Source organism: Pipistrellus hanaki (genome assembly GCF_964339955.1).
Source record: "Pipistrellus hanaki genome assembly, chromosome: 2".
In the NCBI taxonomy this organism is placed as follows: Eukaryota; Metazoa; Chordata; class Mammalia; order Chiroptera; family Vespertilionidae; genus Pipistrellus; species Pipistrellus hanaki.
The window spans coordinates 182,266,114-182,287,708 of NC_140504.1; the positions used below are offsets into that span (position 1 = coordinate 182,266,114).

General features: G+C 42.1%; 1 protein-coding gene across 17 annotated transcripts in view; it reads left to right on the plus strand.

The window, feature by feature from the left end:
* PUM1 (pumilio RNA binding family member 1) overlaps window positions 1-21,304 on the plus strand; it is a 119,275-nt gene extending 97,971 nt beyond the window's left edge. For 7 of the 17 annotated variants that reach the window (XM_084873048.1, XM_084873042.1, XM_084873046.1 and 4 more), the window contains 7 exons: window positions 104-233; window positions 2,241-2,375; window positions 6,876-7,013; window positions 9,845-9,970; window positions 11,672-11,793; window positions 15,365-15,557; window positions 19,459-21,304. In XM_084873048.1, the coding sequence (XP_084729174.1) occupies window positions 104-233; window positions 2,241-2,375; window positions 6,876-7,013; window positions 9,845-9,970; window positions 11,672-11,793; window positions 15,365-15,557; window positions 19,459-19,590 (976 nt within the window). In that variant the 3' untranslated portion in view covers window positions 19,591-21,304. The remainder of the gene's footprint in view (window positions 1-103; window positions 234-2,240; window positions 2,376-6,875; window positions 7,014-9,844; window positions 9,971-11,671; window positions 11,794-15,364; window positions 15,558-19,458) is intronic. The other 10 variants (XM_084873041.1, XM_084873037.1, XM_084873034.1 and 7 more) reach the window with 3 other exon arrangements.
* The last annotated feature ends 291 nt before the right edge of the window (window positions 21,305-21,595 follow it).

Below are 21,595 nucleotides of genomic sequence, written 5' to 3' on the forward strand. Positions count from 1 at the left end.
CATACACATATTTTCAGAAGTGATTCATTATACAGATTGAGCTGATTATTTATTCCAAGTCTTTCTAAAATGCTGTGATTGCCCTTTTTACTTTGCACTCCAGATTTATTCAGCTGAAACTAGAGCGGGCCACACCAGCTGAGCGCCAGCTTGTCTTCAATGAAATCCTCCAGGCCGCTTACCAGCTAATGGTGGATGTATTTGGAAATTATGTCATTCAGAAGTTCTTTGAAGTAAGCCTTTGTACTTTCCATCCTTTGACTTTAGAGAATCTCCAGAGCTTTTTGATTTTCATTAGCTGTTTTTAGAATTGCCATCCCATTCCAGTCCTCAAAATGAAATGTGTGTGGGCTTTTACATTTTTTAAATGTTTCCCAATTCATTTGCAGCAGATGATGCCAGTCTAATTTAGAAATGTGTATGGAGAATCATTGTCCCCATTTAGGATCTCTAGTATGTTATTTCTGATTGTTAAATAGTTTCACTAAAATGTTATTTTTTGAGGAAGTAATTCTTGTAAGATAATTTTAGCAAGTCCACAATAAAGTGTTCTAAAAAATGAAAAATTTTTTTAGGATTCCCATAGAATTATCTTTGAACACCAACTCCACTGTTTTTCATCATAAACTATAGTCTGAAGATTGTTAAACACTGGGTCATCCTTTGACCTTGGTTTCTTAGTTTTCCTCCATGAATGTCCACCTCTGTTATCATTGTCTTTGGAAAGCATGAGTGAGATTGTTGGCTTAGGTCTGTTCCCTTAGTTAACTAACCTCTCAGAAAGGCAGGGATTCTTGCCTTACCATTATAGCCCTGGTGCACTGGATCAACAACTCCCAGCTGTAAATCCAGAAAGAAATGAAACATTGAGGTGAGGAAATGAGTACAAGGGAGAAGTACTGGAATTGTACAGTATTTGCCACAGAACAAAATAAAATTTTTAACTTATTATTTATGATTTTGTTTGATTTATGTGAAGATTTAAAAAGTGGGTCACTCATAGCTTCTATCTTCCTAACTTGTCTCTTAAAGACTTAAGTTCTTTGACACTTAATTCTCCAGCTGTGGACTAAGAGACCAACCTACACACGACTTGTAATTTTGATTTAGAATTATCTTTTCATAGATAATTTTTCATAGATGATTTTTTGTCATAGGTAGAAAAATATAGGGGTCTCCAGCTCCAGATCTCTGCAGCCAGTGATGGCTGAATGAACAGTGGATTACAGCCATGTGGTTTGGGACAAGCCAGATAAAGGTCCCAGACTTAGAGAAAGCGGACATTAGTTCCCTTGTATAGAAAATCAGTGGGTTGGGCATAAAGTCTCTTCAGTCTGATGATTATGCTATTAAAACAAAACTAAAAAGCTAGGATGGAAAATCATCCTAGGAAGAGTTTTAATATTATGCAGCCTTACCTTTTGATTTTCTTTTTCTCCCTGACTTGATTTCATTGTATAATAGATGTTACATATCAGTTCTTGGAATGATATTGAACAGTAATTCAAAACAGAGTGCCCATATGTGCTGTGGCTTAAATTTCATATAGATGAAAGAACTTTTCATTCCCTGGACCTCAGACACCTAAAGTGCTGTTGATTTTCTGTAAGAAGTCTTTGAATCTTCCCCAGACATTGTGTAAAGCCCTAATGAACACTGTCTACCATATGTATTATTATTTTAGAGTAAACATAAATGATCTGGTAATTAATCTAGTGTAGATGTATTTAATGGTACTAATGAATTAATGGCAGCTTTGATGAATTACATATTTTTGTTTGGCAGATATTAATAGTGAAACCACTACTGTTGATAACTGATAATTTTTTTTAAAATTAAAAAGTTCCTCATAACCAGATACTGAAAATTATTCTCTTGAAAAAACAAATGCCACATATATAAACACACAAATTTCAGAAGGGGAGAGAGAAACAGTGAGAGAATCATTGATTAGCTGTGTCCTGCATGCCCCCTACTGGGGATTGAGCCCGAAATCTGGGCATATGCCTTTGACTGGAATTGTACCTGGGATCCTTCAGTCCGTAGGATGACACTATCCACTGAGCCAAACTGGCTAGGGCAAAAACATAGACTTAAAAAAAAAAAAAAAGATTTTAATCATAGGTGACCAGGCTAAAAGAGGTATACCAATGGTTTTATACAGAATAACGAATGCTTTGCTTTGTCTGGTTTCTTTCCTTCTACCTAAGTAATGGTGTTCACCCAAACATTCTGTCTAGTTTGGCAGCCTTGAACAGAAGCTGGCTTTGGCAGAAAGGATTCGAGGTCATGTCCTGTCATTGGCACTGCAAATGTATGGCTGCCGTGTCATCCAGAAAGCTCTTGAATTTATTCCCTCAGACCAGCAGGTAATTGTAAGTTTCCACTTTAACTTTTCTCTTGGTGTTTGATGTTTCTCCATGGCACATGTAGTGAACCCTCTGAACTTGCCAGCTTTTAGTTTTCTTTGGTGCTTGTGGCTGCCGTTCTGTGCATGGCAAGCATGAATTGTGCAACTTGTAAATTTATAGTAGATCAAGTGTCTTGTGTTAAAACCAGTGGTTTCAAACACTCTTCAACAGTCTTTAGTAGGTGCAATTTTACAGGTGGGTTTTTGTTTGGCAAGAGTTGAAGGCTGTAAAATACTAGTAACTTGTCATTTTCTTCAGCCTGAACTGACATTTCAACAAATCAAACTTTATTCCAAACCACCTTCCATTTTCCTTCATTTACTCTCTTATTCATCCACCACACCACCATTTACCCAGTGAGTGTCTGCCCAGTGCAGTGGGCTAGCCTGGCACATTGACCTAAGGCTCTCTTTGTGCCCGGCACAGTGGAGAAGAGTGATGGGAAGCAGTGGTGAGAGCACATGCCCTGAGTCTTTGAAGGAAGGCTTAAAAAAACAACTCACCAGAGGATATTTAAAAAAAAAATTTTTGTTATTGCTTTCAGAGAGGAAGGGGGAGAGAGAGAGAGAGAGAGAGATAGAAACATCAATGATGAGACAGAATTATCGGCTGCCTCCCGCATGTCCCACACTTGGGAGCAAGCCCCTCATTGGGGTTTGAGCCCGCAACCTGGACATGTGCTCTAGACTGGAATTGAACCCGGGACCTTTCATTCTGTAGGACGATGCTCTATCCACTAAGCAAAACTGGCTAGGAGTTCCTTTGAATTTTAGAGAGAATGGAAGGGAGGGAGGGGAGTGTGACAGAGAGAGAAACATTGATGTGAGAGAGGTATATTGCTTGGTTACCTCCTGCATGCACCCGATGGGCTGGGGATCGAATCTGCGATCCTTTGGTGCGTATGCCAATGCTCTAACTCTGAGCAACATTGGCCAAGGCTGAAGGAAGGCTTTGCATGAGGAGAAGTCCACTCTAAAGAGGAGTCAGACAGGAGAAGAGAACAGGGACAGAAATCTAAAGTGTTGGGTCCTGTGAGTGGGAGCTGACCGAGAAAGCACTTGCAGAGGCCAGCGGTTCAGGTACAGTCAGAGCAGGTCCTCCAGCCCCACAGAGACCACAGGGCAGGCAGCCACACTAACCTGCAGATAGGGGCGCTACAGCTGCGCCTGTGCTGCGAGCCTTGGGGTGCCTCTGGTCTGAACCCTCAGCCTTTGGACTGGGAACTCACTCAGCCCTTCTCAGGGGAAGGGGGTGGCCTGGTCTGGCAGTGATGAGCCACTTGCCCTCACTGAGAACAAAGTTCAGTGACGAGAATCTTTGTTATGGACTCGAGTTCTGAGCCAGACGAAGCACCCTCCTCCTCCAGTTGAAAGCAGAACAAAACAAAACGCCACATTGGTGTTGGTGACGGGGGTTGGAGGCTGGGGAGTCCAAAGTCCTTGTGCTGTGAGGCTCCTAGAAATGTGGGCCAGGAGGTGAAGGCGGAGGGAACATTGGAGATGCACAGCGGCTTGGAGTTGGTTCGTTCAGGGCCTGGTGTTGGAGTTGCTGCAGGGACACGGTGTGGTGTGGAAGTACATAGAAGCAGGGTGAGGCTGCTACTAGTTTTCTTCTAATGTTCAGATTATTACGGTTTTAATTTTACCTGGGATTTTCAGGGATAAGAATGTCATGATCAAATATCTCTTTAGTTTTTGAACATGGAAGTTTCTTTCTGTTATGTATATATTTTAACAACCTTAAAGCCCATTTACTGAAAGATACCAGGAATATTATAGTTTTTTGGCTATTTTTTCCATCTTTGCTCTCTCTCTCATGATTGTGATAACTTGTTGGACTCCCAACTTTTCAGATTTTATTGTTTTCTGATTGGATCCCAACATTATAGTAGTTTTCTGCCACCCTTCCCATTCCCCAGCTGTTGTCCTTTCTGCCCTGCATTTCTGTACGTCTTGTCCTGGTCTGTTTCTCTGTGATAACTTGTTCTGCGTCTGAACTCCTCTTCCTGCTATGGATAATTGTTTGTTTTCCAGATACAAGTTTATTATTTTGTGTGAAATTATTTAATCTCTAGTGGTTTCTTTGTGCTCAAGAAAATATTTAGGGAAGCCACCTCCCTTCATTTCCATGATAAGTCTTTGCTTTATATAGACATCATTCTCTAATTATTCCTATAATTGCATTTCCAGGATAAAGTTGGTTTTTGTTGTTGTTGTTGTTTGTGTGTTGTTGTTTTGTTTTTTTTGTTTTTTGTTTTTGTTTTTTTTGTGTGTGTGTGTGGGGGTGTGTGGGTGTGTTTGACATTTGATTGCTTTAGAAAATTTTCCCAATTTTCTTGCCTTTTGCTTCTCTTTGGCATTGTAACCTTGGTTTTTTGTGTTTTTTTTTTTTTTTTTTTTTTAATTAGAAGAATCTGTTAGATGCCTTGACATATTCAACATCTCTGGAATTTAAGACATTGCATTCATAAATGTCACCATTTTAAATTGGCTTGTAGCCTTAAATATAGAGTCATTATAGTGGAGCTAATGTATAGAGATTGGGTATAGCAAAGGAATTGGATAGCAAGCACCAGGCTCCAGACATGGGTGGTGCAGATATTCAGCTTTCAGATAAATGAGACCTGAGGCAGCAAGTTTGGGGGAAGGTTCTAGTCAAAATCTCATCATTCCGTTTTCTGTACCCTGGTCATCTCCCTCATAACCTCACACAAACCCCTCAATGCCAGTCCTGCTCTTGTGTTCCCTAACTTTGGACACTTTTCATCAGTTAATTGAGGGCACTGTTGCTGCTGCTGATATTGCAGTCACTGTGGCTGGTGGAAGTGTGTTGGCACCACAGACCTGGGCTATAATTCTGATTTGTCACTATCTATAGTTTTAAATATCTTGCTTAATCCTTTGAGATTTAATTTCCTTTTTAAAAAAAAATATATTTTATTGATTTTCCACAGAGTGTAAGGGAGAGGGATAGAGAGCTAGAAACGTCGATGAGAGAGAAATGAGAGAGAAACATCGACCAGCTGCCTCGTGCACACCCCCTACTGAGGATGTGCCTACAACCAAGGTACATGCCCTTGACCGGAATTGAACCTGGGACCTTTCAGTCCACAGACTAAGGCAATATCTACTGAGCCAAACCGGTTTCGGCTTAAGTAATTTCTTAATCCTCACCTGAGGACCTTTTCCCATTGATTTTGAGAGAGAGGGAAAGACAGAGAGAAATATCGATGTTGAGAGGAACACATCGATTGGTTGCCTCTTGCACGATGCCTGACCAGGGCCTGGGCCTGGGCCGGGGGAGGAGCCTGCAATTGAGGTACACACCCTTTGACTGGAATCGAACCTGGGAGCCTTTGGTCCCCAGGCGGATGCTCAAGCCTCTGAGCCAAACCAGCTAGAGTGAGATTTAATTTCTTTATATATAGGTTGCAAGGGGATCTAGATAATATATAACTGACACACACTGTTTTGTTACACACAGGAATCATATTGTTTGGGCTTGAATCTTGGCGGTTTAGGTCTGTGACTTTAACAGGTCATTTAATTTGTCTGTCTTGGGTTTTTCTTATTTTAAAAAGTATGTTTTTATTCATTTAAAGGGGGGAGAGAGAGAGAGAGGGAAACATTGATAGGCTGCCTCCTACATGCAAGTCTCCACTAACCCCTCCCCCCTTCCCCGCCAAAAATCGGATTGAACCTGAAACCTGGGCATACACCCCACCCGGGAATTGAACCATGACCTCCTGGTTCATGGGTCGATCCTCAACCACTGAGCAACACTAGTGGGCTGTCTTGGTTTTCTTATCTATAATAGTGTCTAGTCCATAGGATTATTATGGGGGTTCATTGAGTCAAAGTATGTTAAGCACTTAGAACTATGCCTAGCCTATAGTGAGCTCTAGATTAACAACTATCATTATTAATATTACATATCACAGAACTATCATAATAGAAACATGTTGAATTGCTTGTGAAATTCATTCTATTTGAAGATGTCTACATTTAAAAATATATATTTTTATTGATCTCAGAGAGGAAGGGAGAGGGAGAGAAATAGAAACATCAGTGATGAGAGCAAATTATTGATCAGCTACCTCCTGCACGTCCCCCTACTGGGGATCAAGCTCGCAACCCAGGCATGTGCCCTTGACTGAAATCAAACCTGAGACCCTTTAGTCTGCAGGCCGATGGTATATCCACTGAGCCAGACCAGCCAGGGCAAGATGTCTACATTGTAATCTCCCAGAGCTTTTTGTGAGTTAGAATAGTTTGCAGGAGGTTTGCTAACGTGGAAAAACACTATCATTTATTGCCAGAGTGTGTCGTTCCTGAGTTGTCCCACTTTCATTATCATGGATTCTCTCCCTCTTCAGTGCTTTTGTGTTTGGTAAGGAGAACATTGATTGTCCAGCTGTTTGCTCGCTATGATTCTGGTGGTGCTTTCTTTCCTTGTCTCCACTAGAATGAGATGGTTCGGGAACTAGATGGCCACGTCCTGAAGTGTGTGAAAGACCAGAACGGCAATCATGTGGTTCAGAAATGCATTGAATGTGTGCAGCCTCAGTCTTTGCAGTTTATTATTGATGCATTTAAGGGACAGGTAAGTGACTTGGGGAAGAAATGAGGGGACAAATCGATGTTATATTTCCACTGTGAGCTGAGAATAAGATAGGATTTTGGGGTGTTCTCAAGTGCTGCAGCAAATTGCAGCTCTGTTCATTTGTGTCAAGTGCCTAGCTCTGTGTACCCAAGTCTCTTTCTTCCTTTAAGTGTCTGGATCATCTGTCATTACTGCAGATGTCTGCTCATATTGGGATGAGTTAGACATCAGAGTTGTTAAAGGTAAATCTCATATTTGATGAATAGATTTTTTTCCTTTGGTTAAGTACTATTTATGTTGATATTTGAAAGTTTTGATCACGTTTCCTGCTTAATTTGGGGGGGGATGGGATGGTGACCAGGTTTATTTGAACTGTATTAAGTGACAATATAAGTAGAGATAGCTTTAAATTTTTCTGATTTAGCTGTATGTCATAAGAGCCTATATGTGCTTTTTTTTTGTTTTGTTTTGTTTTTTTTTTTGTTAATGCAGTGGACAGTTTAAAAAATATTTTTAGAGATGGGGAGGGAGGGAGGAAGAGAGAGAAACAGGACGGGGGAGAGAAACACACCCCTTATTGAGGATTGAGCCTGAAATCCAGACATGTGCCCTGATCAGGAATTGGAACTGGTGACCCTTAAAAACCCCCCACAAACCCTTGTGTACTTACTCAACATTATACTATATAACTAGAGTAAACTGTGGAAGTATACAGTATTATAAGTAAATATTTAAAACGTATTGTTGAGTAAAATAAGTTGTTTCAGACTGTTTGTGTTTATCATATTTATAATGTTATAATTGTTTAGAATCATACAGTATACCATTAAAGTATTTAGTTTTGCACATGAAGCTACGTACATAAAATCATATATAAAGCACTTAGTGCAGTGACTGATGGTAAACATTTAATAAGTGTTAGCTGTTGTTACTGTTCTTACAATTACTGTCATTCTTTTTCTTAAAAATTTTTATTGATTTCAGAGAGGAAGGGAAAGGGAGAGAAAGATGGAAATATCAATGCGAGAGAACCCATTGATTAGCTGCCTCCTGCTCACTCCCTACGGGGGATTGAGCCCGCAACCCAGGGACCTTTCAGTTCACAAGCTGATGCTCTATCCACTGAGCCAAACTAGCTCAGGTTCATTTTTATATTTTCTATTTTTATTGATTTCAGAGGGGAAGGGAAAGGGAGAGAGACAGAAACAGCAATGGTGCAATCATTGCTTGGCTTTCTCCTGTACACTGCAACCTGGGCATGTTCCCTGACCAGGAATTGTGCTGTGACTTCCTGGTTCATAGGTTGACACTCAACCACTGAGCCACACTATCCAGGCTATACTTGTTTTTAAAATCCTCACAATGAACACATTTTTTCCATTGATCTTCAGAGAGCATGGGGGAGGGGTGTGTATTTGGAGGGGCGGGAGAGAAAGAGAAAGAGAAAGAGAGAGAGATAGAGATAGAGATAGAGATAGAGATAGAGATTGAGATTGGTTGCAATCGCATTCGCCTCAACTGGGGCCAGTGATTGAATCTACAACCCAGAATCGTGCCCTTGACCAGGAATCAGACTGCGACCCTTTGGTTCACTGGCCAACACTTTTTTTTTTTTTTTAATATATTTTTATTGATTTTTTACAGAGAGGAAGGGAGAGAGAGAGCTAGAAATGTCGACGAGAGAAACATCGACCAGCTGCCTCTTGCACACCCTCTACCGGGGATGTGCCTACAACCAAGGTACATGCCCTTGACCGGAATCGAACCCGGGACCGACGCTCTACCATTGAGCCAAACCGGTTTCGGCCTGGCCAACACTTTTAACCATTAAGCCACACCACTAGGACAGTTGTTATTATACTTGACTAGAGGCCCGGTACACGAAATTTGTGCATGGGGGGGTCCCTCAGCCCTGCACCCTTTCACAGTCTTGGAGCCCTTAGGGGATAGCCGACTGATGGTTTAGGCCCGCTCCCCTTGGGCCTAAGCCAGCAGCTGGACATTCTTAGTGCTGCTGCGGAGGCAGGAGAGACTACTGCCACCGCTGCTGTGCTCACCAGCTGTGAGCCTGGCTTTTGGCTGAGCAGTGCTCCCCCTGTGGGAGCCAGCGCACTGACCACCAGGTGGCACCCCTTGCATTGAGCGTCTGCGCTCTGGTGGTCAATGCCTGTCGTAGTGACTGGTCGTTCTGCTGTTTGGTTGATTTGCATATTAGCCCTTTATTATATAGGATAACAGATCTGAGGTGCGAGTTTGACTAGGAAGGGCAGAATTGAGATAGGGCACCTGAAGCCTGTGTCTTATCTTGCGCCAGACCCAATAGAAGAGTTCCGCTACACCCCAGTTCAGTTCAGGACATTGCTCTGTGATTATGTGAAAGCTCTTAGGATTTGATCACAGACCTTTTTCTGTTGTTGTTGTTATGTGTTTTTTAAATTTATATGTCTTTTACCTCTGCCCTTTGACACAGTGAACTCTTAACTGTTTTTAATGATCTTAAGTATTTTTCATCTCTGAATATTTGTATGTGTGACTTCCTAGAGTAGTAAAGAAATGGGTTTACATACATACCTTATTTGTAGAGAGAACTTAATGTAATATTTACAATTTGGGCTTTTGACTAGGACATCACATCCTGGCTCTATCATTTACTATCTGTATGACTGTATATCATGTAGACTTACAGGATCTTCAATTTTCTCATCTGTATGCCGAGAATACCATGATTATCTCTCAACGTCATTGAGAAGATTAGTGGGGTTATGTATATTAATATGAAGCATTAAAAGAAGCAGGTGTCAGTTTTGGCTTTCTTACGTTTGTCTGCCTAGGTGTTTGCCTTGTCCACGCATCCTTACGGCTGCCGAGTGATTCAGCGGATCCTGGAGCACTGCCTCCCTGACCAGACACTGCCTATCCTGGAGGAGCTGCACCAGCACACCGAGCAACTTGTGCAGGTAGTGGAGTTGCCAGTAGAGTAACTGCAAACGCCTGGGGGCTCGTGCAGGCCCAGAGCTTGTGTGTTTTCTCAACACAGGTACCCGTTCCAGTAAAGGCTAATGCTAATGTGTTTAACATGCCCACTGAAGCGTCTGGGCAAGTTTTCATTTACACCAGCCTGCTTGTTGTTTTGTGAATATGGGTAGTGAATAGAGCCTGGTCTTGGAGCAAAGAGGATGTGCCTGCCAGAGCTCTGCTATGGACTCAAAAGCTATGTCCTCATGGGCAGGTCATTTAATTTGCCTGGGTCTGTTTTATCGTTTAAAACGAACTAAATGGATGAATCGATTTCTTTCTAGCTTTGATACTTTGTCTTGCATCTACCAGTAGAAATTTCTTCCACATACTAACCATTTGTCCATTTTCTACATGTAGAATGTTATACTAAGAAAAAAAATTTTTTTTTAAGCCAGAATTTGTTTCTATTTGAAATTTCAAGAGACTTTAAAAAGGCTCAAAGGTCCAAAGATGTCCTGGAGGAGTTTGTCTTGTAGGTGTTGTTTGTTTGGTGAGAAGTATGATATTGTAAATTATTCAGTAGACCTTGTAGAAGAATTTGAAAGTGCAGAAAGCAGCAACAAAACAAAAGAAACAATCCATAATCCTACCATCCAGAAGCAAACACATTTGGCATTGGCCATTAAAAAAATACTACTTGTATGTTCTTAATTTTTTACATCTTTTTTTTTTTTTTTAATATATTTTATTGATTTTGTACAGATAGGAAGGGAGAGAGATAAGAGAGTTAGAAACATTAATGAGAGAGAGACATTGATCAGCTGCCTCTTGCACACCCCCTACTGGGGATATGCCCGCAACCAAGGTACATGCCCTTGACTGGAATCGAACCCGGACCCTTCAGTCCCCAAGCCTACGCTCTATCCATTGAGCCAAACCGGTTTTGGCTACATCTTTAAAAAATATATATTTTATTGATTTTTTTTACAGACAGGAAGGGAGAGTGATAGAGAGTTAGAAACATTGATGAGAGAGAAACATCGATCAGCTGCCTCCTGCACAGTTGCCCGCAACCAAGGTACATGCACTTGACTGGAATCTAACCTGGGACCCCTCAGTCTGCAGGCTGACGCTCTATCCACTGAGCCAAACCGGTTAGGGCAATTTTTTACATCTTACAAATAAATATTTTTGCCTCTAGAATTGCTTGTTCACATTTATTCTCTCAAAGCTCTTCCACTTTAGATGAATGAGTAAATCCATTATATATTTGTAATATTATTTAATCAGGCATTGTCTGTTTTGTTGGGCATAAGCTTTGTTTCAGTGTTTCTTTGTTATACGTAGCAACAGGGAAATTTGTACTTTCTGTTTAAGGAAAGTATCTCTTTATCCCTCCATTTTCCTCCAAATTCGAGGAGACTTGCTTCTTTGTAGATAATATTTTATGAAGAATCAAATTAGATCTTTTGGGCATAAATATATTAGAACTATTCTATTGTATAATAGTGATGTATTCCTATTATGTGATCATAGGAAAATTGTCATTACCTATTTAAAAATTCTTATGTGTTCATTAGTATTCAGGTAAGCCGTCATAGTTCTATAGGAAAATAGGTGTTAATTAGATGTAAGGATTTTGGTAATCCACTGAACTCATTTCTATATGAATTTTATTTCTTTTGTTGTTTGTTAAACAGGATCAATATGGAAATTATGTAATCCAGCATGTATTGGAGCATGGCCGTCCTGAGGATAAAAGTAAAATTGTAGCAGAAATTCGAGGAAATGTACTCGTATTGAGTCAGCACAAATTTGCAAGGTATGGGCTTTGAATTATAATAGTTTTCTAAAAGAGAGGATTAAATATTTTGGGTTTAGAGAGGAAAATAGTTTTCATTCTTTTAAAATAATGTTTAATTTTCTTAAAATATGCATAATTTAATTAAAACAGGTGGTTCTATCAAAGTATAAAACATAACAAGTCATGTAGTGGGGGTCCTCATTTCCTTAGAGTCAGCACATAACATAAGTTTTGTTCTTTGGTAAACTGAACTTTCCTTAACTTATTTGTTCAGAATTGTGACATGTTCTTTACTCAGTTTCCTCTTCCGCACCTGAATTACAAAGCAGTATATCGTATCTGTGTATAGGCCTTTGTATTCTTAGAATCTCTTTCTCAGTCTTCATATTGCCAGCTCAAGAGTAAAATGCACTAGTTATTCCCAGGTTGTGAAAGTAGATAACTTATAAGTAGCAGAGGCTGGAGAAGAAATTGATGGCCCGCCAATAGCTTAGTGGTATGGTCTTCTAAATGGAATCTGCATATGCTGTTATACACATAACATAGTAGTCCATATTTTTGGAATATTTTCTTCCCTGGTTTTTAGGGTAAATTTCAAGGCTTCAAGGCATGTGTGACATAATCTTGATGTTTTTAAATGGCTTATTTTTAGTTTGTAAAAATCTTATACCAGTATAGCATAGGAAATACAGAAAAGAAATAAAAAGAGTCATTGTCTCAATAGCCTAACCCTTTCAGGGTCATCTCTTAGATCCTGTGTTATCCCCCACCCCCACCCCCAATGACCATAGGAAATAGGGATCAGAATCTCTGAGGTCTCTTGTTTGGGTCACTGTCCTATTTACTTTTTTGTTCATTGTATTTAATATCACCCTTGGATATAACATAGTGTTAATATTACAATAGACTTGGGTTCAGATAAGGACCTAGCAGCTATTGTGGGCCCTGTTGTCCCACAGATAACAATTATAAATTATGAACAAAATGCCAAAAAAAAATAAAAATAATAAAACAGAACCCAAAAACTATGAAGGCATTAGAGAAGAAACAAGAGCGGTACATTGGGGGATGGAACTGTTGATACTTGGAAGCAGGTAATTGCACTGAGGAAATTGCCCTTCCCCATCTGAAATTTTTTTTTTAATTAAGATAAAATTGACATATAACAATGTGCAACTTTGCGGTGCACAGTGTGTCGGTTTGATATATTTATATATTGCACTGTAACTGCAGTTGGCATTAGCTAGCACCTTAATGTCACACTAAGACATTATGTTGAGAACCATTGTGATGTTGTCTCTTAGCAGCTTTGAAGTTTATAATATAGTATTGTTGACTATAATCAGGAAATTTCCTGTTTTTATTGGCCTTTAGCTTATAGGCCCTTCCAAGTCTGCTCCATGCTGGGCTCCTAAATTGGGATAGAAAATCTCTAGTATTCCCAGAAGGCAGAGTTTGGGGGCAGTCATGGCAATAGAATTGACAAAATGACAGGGAAGAAATCTGGAAAGGAAGAGAGCCATGGAGGAGGTGGGAGGCCTCTATTTAAACTTTCTCAGTATCTGGTTGACTCCTAAGTCACACTCCTGTACACTCTGAGCAGCCCAGCAAAGTCTAAAAGCAATAAACAGAGCTCACCTGCTGCCTCCTGTGTGGGAGAAGTTTAGTCAACTGAACTCCACCAGGAAAAAAGGGGGCGGGGTGGAGGAGTGATATTCTTTGGAGGAACACAACGGAACTTAGTTTCTACAGTATATCATCTTCTATGTCTAGATAATAGGAGAATGTGACTTGTCCTCAACAAAAGTGAAAAAATGTAAAATGAAAAGAGAGCAAAACAACATACCACCACCCAGATGTTGGAGTTAGCAGAGACGATTATAAAGTAGCTAGTATACTTACACTCAAGGATGTGAAGGAAAATATGCTGGTAATGAATTAAAATATAAGTTAGCAGAGGCGATTATAAAGTAGCTAGTATACTTACACTCAAGGATGTGAAGGAAAATATGCTGGTAATGAATTAAAATATAAGAAATGTTAGTAGAGAATTGGAAGCTTTATTATAAAAGGAACAAAGTTTTATAATAGAAAAATATGTAATCTGAAATAAAATTCACTGGTTAGCCTTAAGATCAAATTAGAGATACCGGAAGAAAGAGCCATTAAAATGGAAAACAGATCAGTAGGAGTATATAAAAAAAACAGGTTAGTGGCTTTCATACATTTTTGGTTGTGACTCAGAGTACAAAGTAAATTTTTCATTGACTTTGCATGCACAGGCACACACACACATAACTGAAGCTGTGTTGTCTGTGGTTGATCCTGATGCTTACTCTTCTGTTTTCATTTTTTAAAATAAAGCCGTTCACAAATCACTAAGTTGATTTTAGCCCTACAAATGGTCTGGGAACCACAGTTTCAGAAATACTAGAATAAACTTTAAAGACTGAAACGATATCTCTTGTGTATTAAGGTGGGAGTCAAATGGGATCCCATAGTGGTAGCTGATTACCTGCTTGCTTTCCAGCCAGAATGACTTTCCTGACCCCAGCCCGTTTAGCAGAAGGCCATGTTCTGTTCCTCACCGCTTTGTAGGGGAAGTGGGCCTGGGGTGGGCGAAGATACACCCAGCCAAGCAGCCGTGAAAAGTGTGGAGTTCTTTGTCAGAACAACTGAAGATTATGGCTGGCTTTGTGCTCTCTGAGCCAGCCTGGTAATGCTTTAACTCCCTTTGCTGCTAAGGGAGAAGCCACTAGCTGTCAGTGATTCATAGCCACATTGCCATGCCTCCAGCCCAGGGTAGAATTGCACAGTTCTGTAGAAGGAAGGTGGGGGGAAAGTTTTTATATGTTGCTGTATCAGATGGAAGAGGCTGTTGTCTTAATTAGACTTGATAGGTTAACTGGCCAGATATGATAATGTTTCTTCACTTAATAGGTCTGTAGAGCCTCTGCTAACACATTGTGGACAGAGCACGAGAATTCTCGTTTCATATTACACAGTGTTTTCCAAAGTATCGTACTTTAAAAAGATAATAGCTTGTGAGAACATGTAATAAATAACCTCAAAATGCAATGGGTATTTAATTTTAAAGTGTGCCTTTAACATTTAAATAAAAAGTTTTTTGTACTCTTTCAATAGAAACTTAATCTGGCCACTGGGTAAAGCTAGCAATAAAACTACTGTCCACAATGTGTGAAGTCCCAAGCAGAGCTTGGCACTAGGTATATAGACATAAGTAAGACTTGTTTCCGGCTTCATAAGCCCACATAGGTGACGACAGATTTTTATTCATGATGAAATTACGCTCATTAACTCGTTCAGCTATTAACCAGCCTGTGAACCTTGTGTTCAAGTTCCTTCACTTACCTGGGCCTGTTACCCTCCTCTGTGAGAGGCTGGTCTCAGCCATGGTTCACATGGGAAGCCACAGATGGCAAAGGTGGAGTCTCCGAGCCAAACTGTTGATGGATTCATCTGCCGAAAATGTTAAGCTCTTTTGCTGCTGATTCTGAGGTCAGGGCGGAGGCCAGACAAGCACTGGGTCCCTTTTCTAAGTGATGCTCCTGGGTTTGTGTCATTGCAGCAATGTTGTGGAAAAGTGTGTCACCCACGCCTCCCGCACGGAGCGTGCTGTGCTCATCGATGAGGTCTGCACCATGAACGACGGTCCCCACAGTGCCTTATACACCATGATGAAGGACCAGTACGCCAACTACGTGGTCCAGAAGATGATCGATGTGGCAGAGCCAGCCCAGCGGAAGATAGTCATGCATAAGGTAGGCCAGGCTGGGCAGATGGCAGTGAGAGGGGAAATGTGTAAGGCCTTGGGTTCTCATATTTCTGAAATCAGAGGAGGGCGGACATCTTCCTTCTTTTTGCAGACTTTGTCACGAGCTGTGTCTCATGCTGTGCTCCTTTTTCCTTTGATCTGAAGTGGCCATTGTCCCATTGTTCCTTTTATCAGTAACTCACTGTTGTGAACGAATCTTAAACTCAGTCCTAGAGAGGGATTTCCCTCCCTGATTTTAGGCCATGCTTTCATCCATTTGCTCCTGGGAAACCAGCTTCTCAGTCCGACACATCAGCCTGCCTGCCTCATTTCCTTTTTCCCTCCTTTCTTATTTATTCACCCACCACCATTTACCGACTGAGGGCCTGCCCCTCTGACCTATACCCACTTTGTGCCAGACACCAGCACAGAGATGACCAAGATGATCCCTGCCCTCAGAGCACAGTTTGGGAAGAGCGATGGAAAGCAGGGGTGACAGCACATGCCCCGAGTCTTTGAAGGAAGGTTTTTTGTTTTGTTTTGTTTTGTTTTGTTTGTTTTTTTTAACCTGAGGATAGTTTTAAAATATATATATTTTAAGAGGAAGGGAGAGGGAGAGAGTTAGAAACATCGATGAGAGAGAAACATCAATCAGCTGCCTCCTGCACACCCCCTACTGGGGATGTGCCCGCAACCAAGGTACATGCCCTTGACCGGAATCAAAGCTGGGGCCCATGAGTCCGCAGGCCGACGCTTTATCCACTCAGCCAAACCGGCCAGAGCAATCTTTTTTTTTTTTTAATTGATTTTTAGAGAGAGTGGAAGGGGATGAGGGTTGTGCGAGAGAGAGGAAGAGAGAAACAATGATGTGAAAGCGATGCATTGTTTGGTTGCCTCCTTCATGCACCCTGACTGGGGCTGGGGATTGAACCTGCAACCCAAGGACGTGCCTAGGCTGGGAATCGAACCCACAGTTCTTTGGTATATAGGCTCTAATCACTGAGACACTGGTCAGGGCTGAAGGAAGGCTTTGCATGAGGAGAAGTCTACTCTAAAGAGGAGTCAGACAGGAGAAGAGAACAGGGACAGAAATCTAAAGTGTTGGGTCCTGTGAGTGGGAGCTGACCGAGAAAGCACCTGCAGAGGCCAGCGATTCAGGAACAGTCAGAGCAGGTCCTCCAGCCCCACAGAGACCACCGGGCAGGCAGCCACACTAACCTGCAGATAGGGGCGCTACAGCTGCGCCTGTGCTGCGAGCCTTGGGGTGCCTCTGGTCTGGACCCTCAGCCTTTGGACTGGGAACTCACTCAGCCCTTCTCAGGGGAAGGGGGTGGCCTGGTCTGGCAGTGATGAGCCACTTGCCCTCACTGAGAACAAAGTTCAGTGACGAGAATCTTTGTTATGGACTCGAGTTCTGAGCCAGACGAAGCACCCTCCTCTTCCAGTTCAAAGCAGAACAAAACAAAACGCTGCATTGGTGTTGGTGACGGCGGTTGGAGGCGGGGGAGTCCAAAGTCCTTGTGCTGTGAGGCTCCTAGAAATTTGGGGTAAGAGGCTGGTGAAGGCGGAATATAGGAAATATGCAGAAATTTAAAACATGTCCATTCACCCAACAAAGACTCATGAAGCACAGACTCCATGCGTGTGCTTCATGTCGCTCTCTTGGTGAGAACGACAGTGTTAGCTCACATGGCACTGCGGGGGAATGTGGGAGGGCGGTGTGACTGCTCAAAGGGCCTCTTCCAACGCGGGGCACAGAGATGGCTCCCCAAGAGGGACCTTTCAGTAATGTCGCTCTCGAGGCCGAGGGAACCTGGGTTGTGAAGGTTTGGAAGCAGGAGACAGGACAGAATATTTCACGCAGTCGGGCACGTTCATTAGGGCAGGACTGGGGTGCCAGAGTCACATTTACATTTCAAATCACTGTCTGGCTGGTGAGGACCCCGGGGCGTGGGAAGCTGAGGAGGCAGTGAGGAGACTGGGTGGGAGGCTGTTAAATCGTTAAGCCAAGAGCCAGTCAAACCTGTCTCCCAGACTAACAGGTAGCACGTTTTCCGGACATCCGAGCTTCCCCAGAGTTTCCAGAGTCCTAGCTCGAGCCCCGGGAGCTCTGTGGGGGCCGAGCTCGGGGGACGTTCTTAGTGATTAGTGGGGTATGTGGCAGGCCAGCACTTGCACGTTGGAAGCCGTTCAGAATACATAAAAGGCAAACAGCAAAACCACCAGGGAAGTGATCTGAGCCATCTATCCACAGTCTAGAAGAAATTAGTTAACAAAGCCAAATAAAAACGGAATTTTCTAAAAAACGAAAAACACACAGAAATAGTTAAGCCAAGAGGTGGAGGTGGCTTTGGGATTGAAGAGAAGTGGATGGAATGCGGGTTAGCAGTTAAGTGGGTTGAGGAAGTTGAGAGAGGAGGAAGAGAATCTAAAAATCTAAGCGGTTTGAGCTCTTTCGCTGCTAAGCTCTATCCTCTGTAGCAGAGGAAGCATTGGGAATGGAGCAGGTGATTAATTACTCTTCACCTCCCATTAAGTCAAGTGAAAAATGGGTTCCATAATATTAACATGTGCGTGCGTACACATGGTGGTTAGTGTTTTTGTCCTGATAGGGAGAGGTGTAAAGGTTAAGTGGCTGAGCTCATTAGTCATCCAGTCCCAGGGAGAGTAGGGGGTGAGTTGCACATTCTAATGAATAAAGCATTAGCGCGCACACAGTCCTCACTACATCCAAATGAAAGGGAAGCATTATAGATTTTTTTTTAACAGATGAGTTTAGGGATGCTAGGTAGATGTCTGGGTTGCACAGCTCAGGATTCAAGCCAAGGACTATTATGAGTAAGTTTTCCTCGTAGGCTTCTCAGTGAGAATGCCATAGCTGCTACAGGTCTGTCTCCTTTATGGGCTACAGAAGTGATTTCTAGGGCTACTTGACCCTTCCTTGCTTTGAGGACACAGATAAAGAGACAAACCACTGTCCTCGTGGGACTCGCAATCTAGAGAGCTTGTCCAGGGTGTTTGAGGACGAAGTATGGAATGCAGATGCGTGTGCGAGGCTGGAAGGTCCAGCAAGTGGCTGTGAGCACCTGGGCGACATGCTCACTGACATATAGACAACTCCGTGAGCTCACAGAGGAAAGGTGGCTCTTTCTGCTTGTCTGGGATGCACAGTAATTCTCCACGTGGACCTGCTCTGGGCGGGGAGACAGGAGAACGCGGAGAGCTGAGCCCAGCTGGGCTTGCAGTGGGTGAAGGATGAGGCTGGTGCAGGAGGCAGTGCCATGAGAGCACAGGGCAGAGAAACAGTTTCTGGAGGAGCCAGGGAGTTGGGCTCAAATGCCTGTGCCATCCCTTGTTAGCGTTTCACTTTGGGTGAGTGACTTCACCACTAGGCCTTCATCTTTCTCGTCGATAAAATGGAGACAATCATACCTCCCTCAGGAGGCTTACAGGAACCAACCTGGCTCACGTGAATCATTTTTCATTGTCGCTAGTAGCTTTCTGCGATCCTCTGTGAACTGGAGGGCAGGATTAGGCGGTGAGCTGAGGACCCGAGGTGCCCTGAAAGCCCCCCTCGCAGAGGGCTGAGAGCTGCCTCAGGAAGGCTCAGTGCGGTGGGGTGGGGCAATGGGCAGTGTGACTGTCAGTGAGGATGTCCTTTCTGCACATACTGTCCTGGGTGAGGTCCGTGGCTGTTCAGTCTCCAAAGCCCTCACATCCTGCATCAGCGCTCAGGATACGTGCTGACTCTCCTCTGAGGGGTTAGCGGGGCCCTAGAATTCGGTGTTCTGGCTGCACCGGTGAGAGGTGTTGCTGTGGCCTGGCATTTGCAGTGCCCGGAAGCATTCCTGGGAGCATGCCCAACTCTGCTTCCAGTCCAGAGTGACAAAACTGTGCTTCCTCCCTAGATCCGGCCCCACATCGCGACTCTTCGCAAGTACACGTATGGCAAGCACATCCTGGCCAAGCTGGAGAAGTACTACATGAAGAATGGCGTCGACTTAGGGCCCATCTGTGGCCCCCCTAATGGTATTATCTGAAGCAGTGTCAGCCCTGTCCCCTCATTCCCACTGACCTCACTGGCCCACTGGCGAATCTAGCCAGCAACCAGAGATGTTCTAACGTAGAATCTGGAATGGTAAATGGTTGCGCCAGGCTTACCCTCCAAAAAAGGAATCAAATCCACAAGTGGAAACGCCTTTGTAAATTTGTTTAATTTTATTACACATAACGTACTAATTATTTTTTTTAATTGACTAATTGCCCTGTTGTTTTACTGGTGTATAGGATACTTGTACATAGGTAACCAATGTACATGGGAGGCCACATATTTTGTTCAATGTTGTATCTATATTCCACATGTGGAAACTTTCAGGGTGGTTGGTTTAACAAAAAAAGTTTAAAAAAACACCGAAAAAAGGTTTTTAACTCATTTGCCTTGCTGGCAAGTTTTGCAAATAGCTCTTCCCCACTCCTCATTTTAGTAAAAAACAAAAACAAACAAAAAAAAACCTGGGAAGTTTGAATTTTAGTTAAATGAGCCCAACCTGGCATTTAACACTGTTTATAAAATATACATATATATATATATATATATATATATATATAATGAAAATTGTTTCAGAGTTGCTAAAGCTTCATTTTATGACATTAAGTTTATGAAACGTCCAAAATTGCCTTTTTTGGAGACTATTATGCTGAAGAAGATGGTGTAGTCTGTTTTGTGATGAGGAGACATGAACTCCCAGAATGTCTTTCAAGGCCGGGCGGGTGTAATTGTTTACTGCCTGTTGGATTTTTCTTTTAACATTGAAAGGCAAAATCTTGATTATTTAGCATGAGGAAAAAAAATCCAACTCTGCTTTTGGTCTTGCTTCTATAAATATATAGTGTATACTTGGTGTAGACTTTGCATATATACAAATTTGTAGTATTTTCTTGTTTTGATGTCTAATCTGTATCTATAATGTACCCTAGTAGTCGAACATACTTTTGATTGTACAATTGTACATTTGTATACCTGTAATGTAAATGTGGAGAAGTTTGAATCAACATAAACACGTTTTTTGGTATGAAAAGAGAATTAGCCAGCCCTGTGCATTCAGTGTATATTCACACCTTTTATGGTCGTAGCATATAGTGTTGTATATTGTAAATTGTAATTTCAACCAGAAGTAAATTTTTTCTTTTGAAGGAATAAATGTTCTTTATACAGCCTAGTTACATGTTTAAAAAGGAAAAAAAGTAGCTTGGTTTTATTTGTCACCTAGTCAGACTGTAGCGGGATCCTTTCTAAATGTTACTTAAGATGATTCAGTTCGCAGTAGTGTTTTTTTAATCCTAAAAAGTAATGTTTTGCTTATTTTGTGACAGTCAAAAGGACGTGCAAAGGCCGGCCCTGCCCCAGCTTTCCTTACAATCAGCGCCCTCTCACCTTGTAAAGTGTGAACGGCCCTTCCTTTTTGTACAGAAGATGAACTGTATTTTGCATTTTGTCTACTTGTAAGTGAATGTAACATACTGTCAAATTTCCTTGTTTGAATATAGAATTGTAACACTAAACGGTGTACATTTCCAGAGCCTTGTGTATATTTCCAATGAACTTTTTTGCAAGCACACTTGTAACCATATGTGTATAATTAACAAACCTGTGTATGCTTATGCCTGGGCAACTATTTTTTGTAACTCTTGTGTAGATTGTCTCTAAACAATGTGTGATCTTTATTTTGAAAAATACAGAACTTTGGAATCTGAGTCTGTGCTCTAACTTCTTTCTCTAATATAGGGCCCAGGACAGCCCTGTGGTTTGTGCCTCCTTCTTCCTGCTTGTTTTGTGAGGGAACAGGAGTGGGAGGGGAAAGGACTTGAAATAGGGACAGGGTGTCAAACTGGTTCTTGAGTCCAGTTTGACCCAAAGATGTTGGGTTTAGCCTGCTGAGTGCTTTCAAAATCAAGACACTCCACATTAATCCAGATTTCCATCTTCTACTGAGCACTCGGAATATTCGCCTCCCTGGGCCGGGGTCCGCACCAACCACCGGGAGC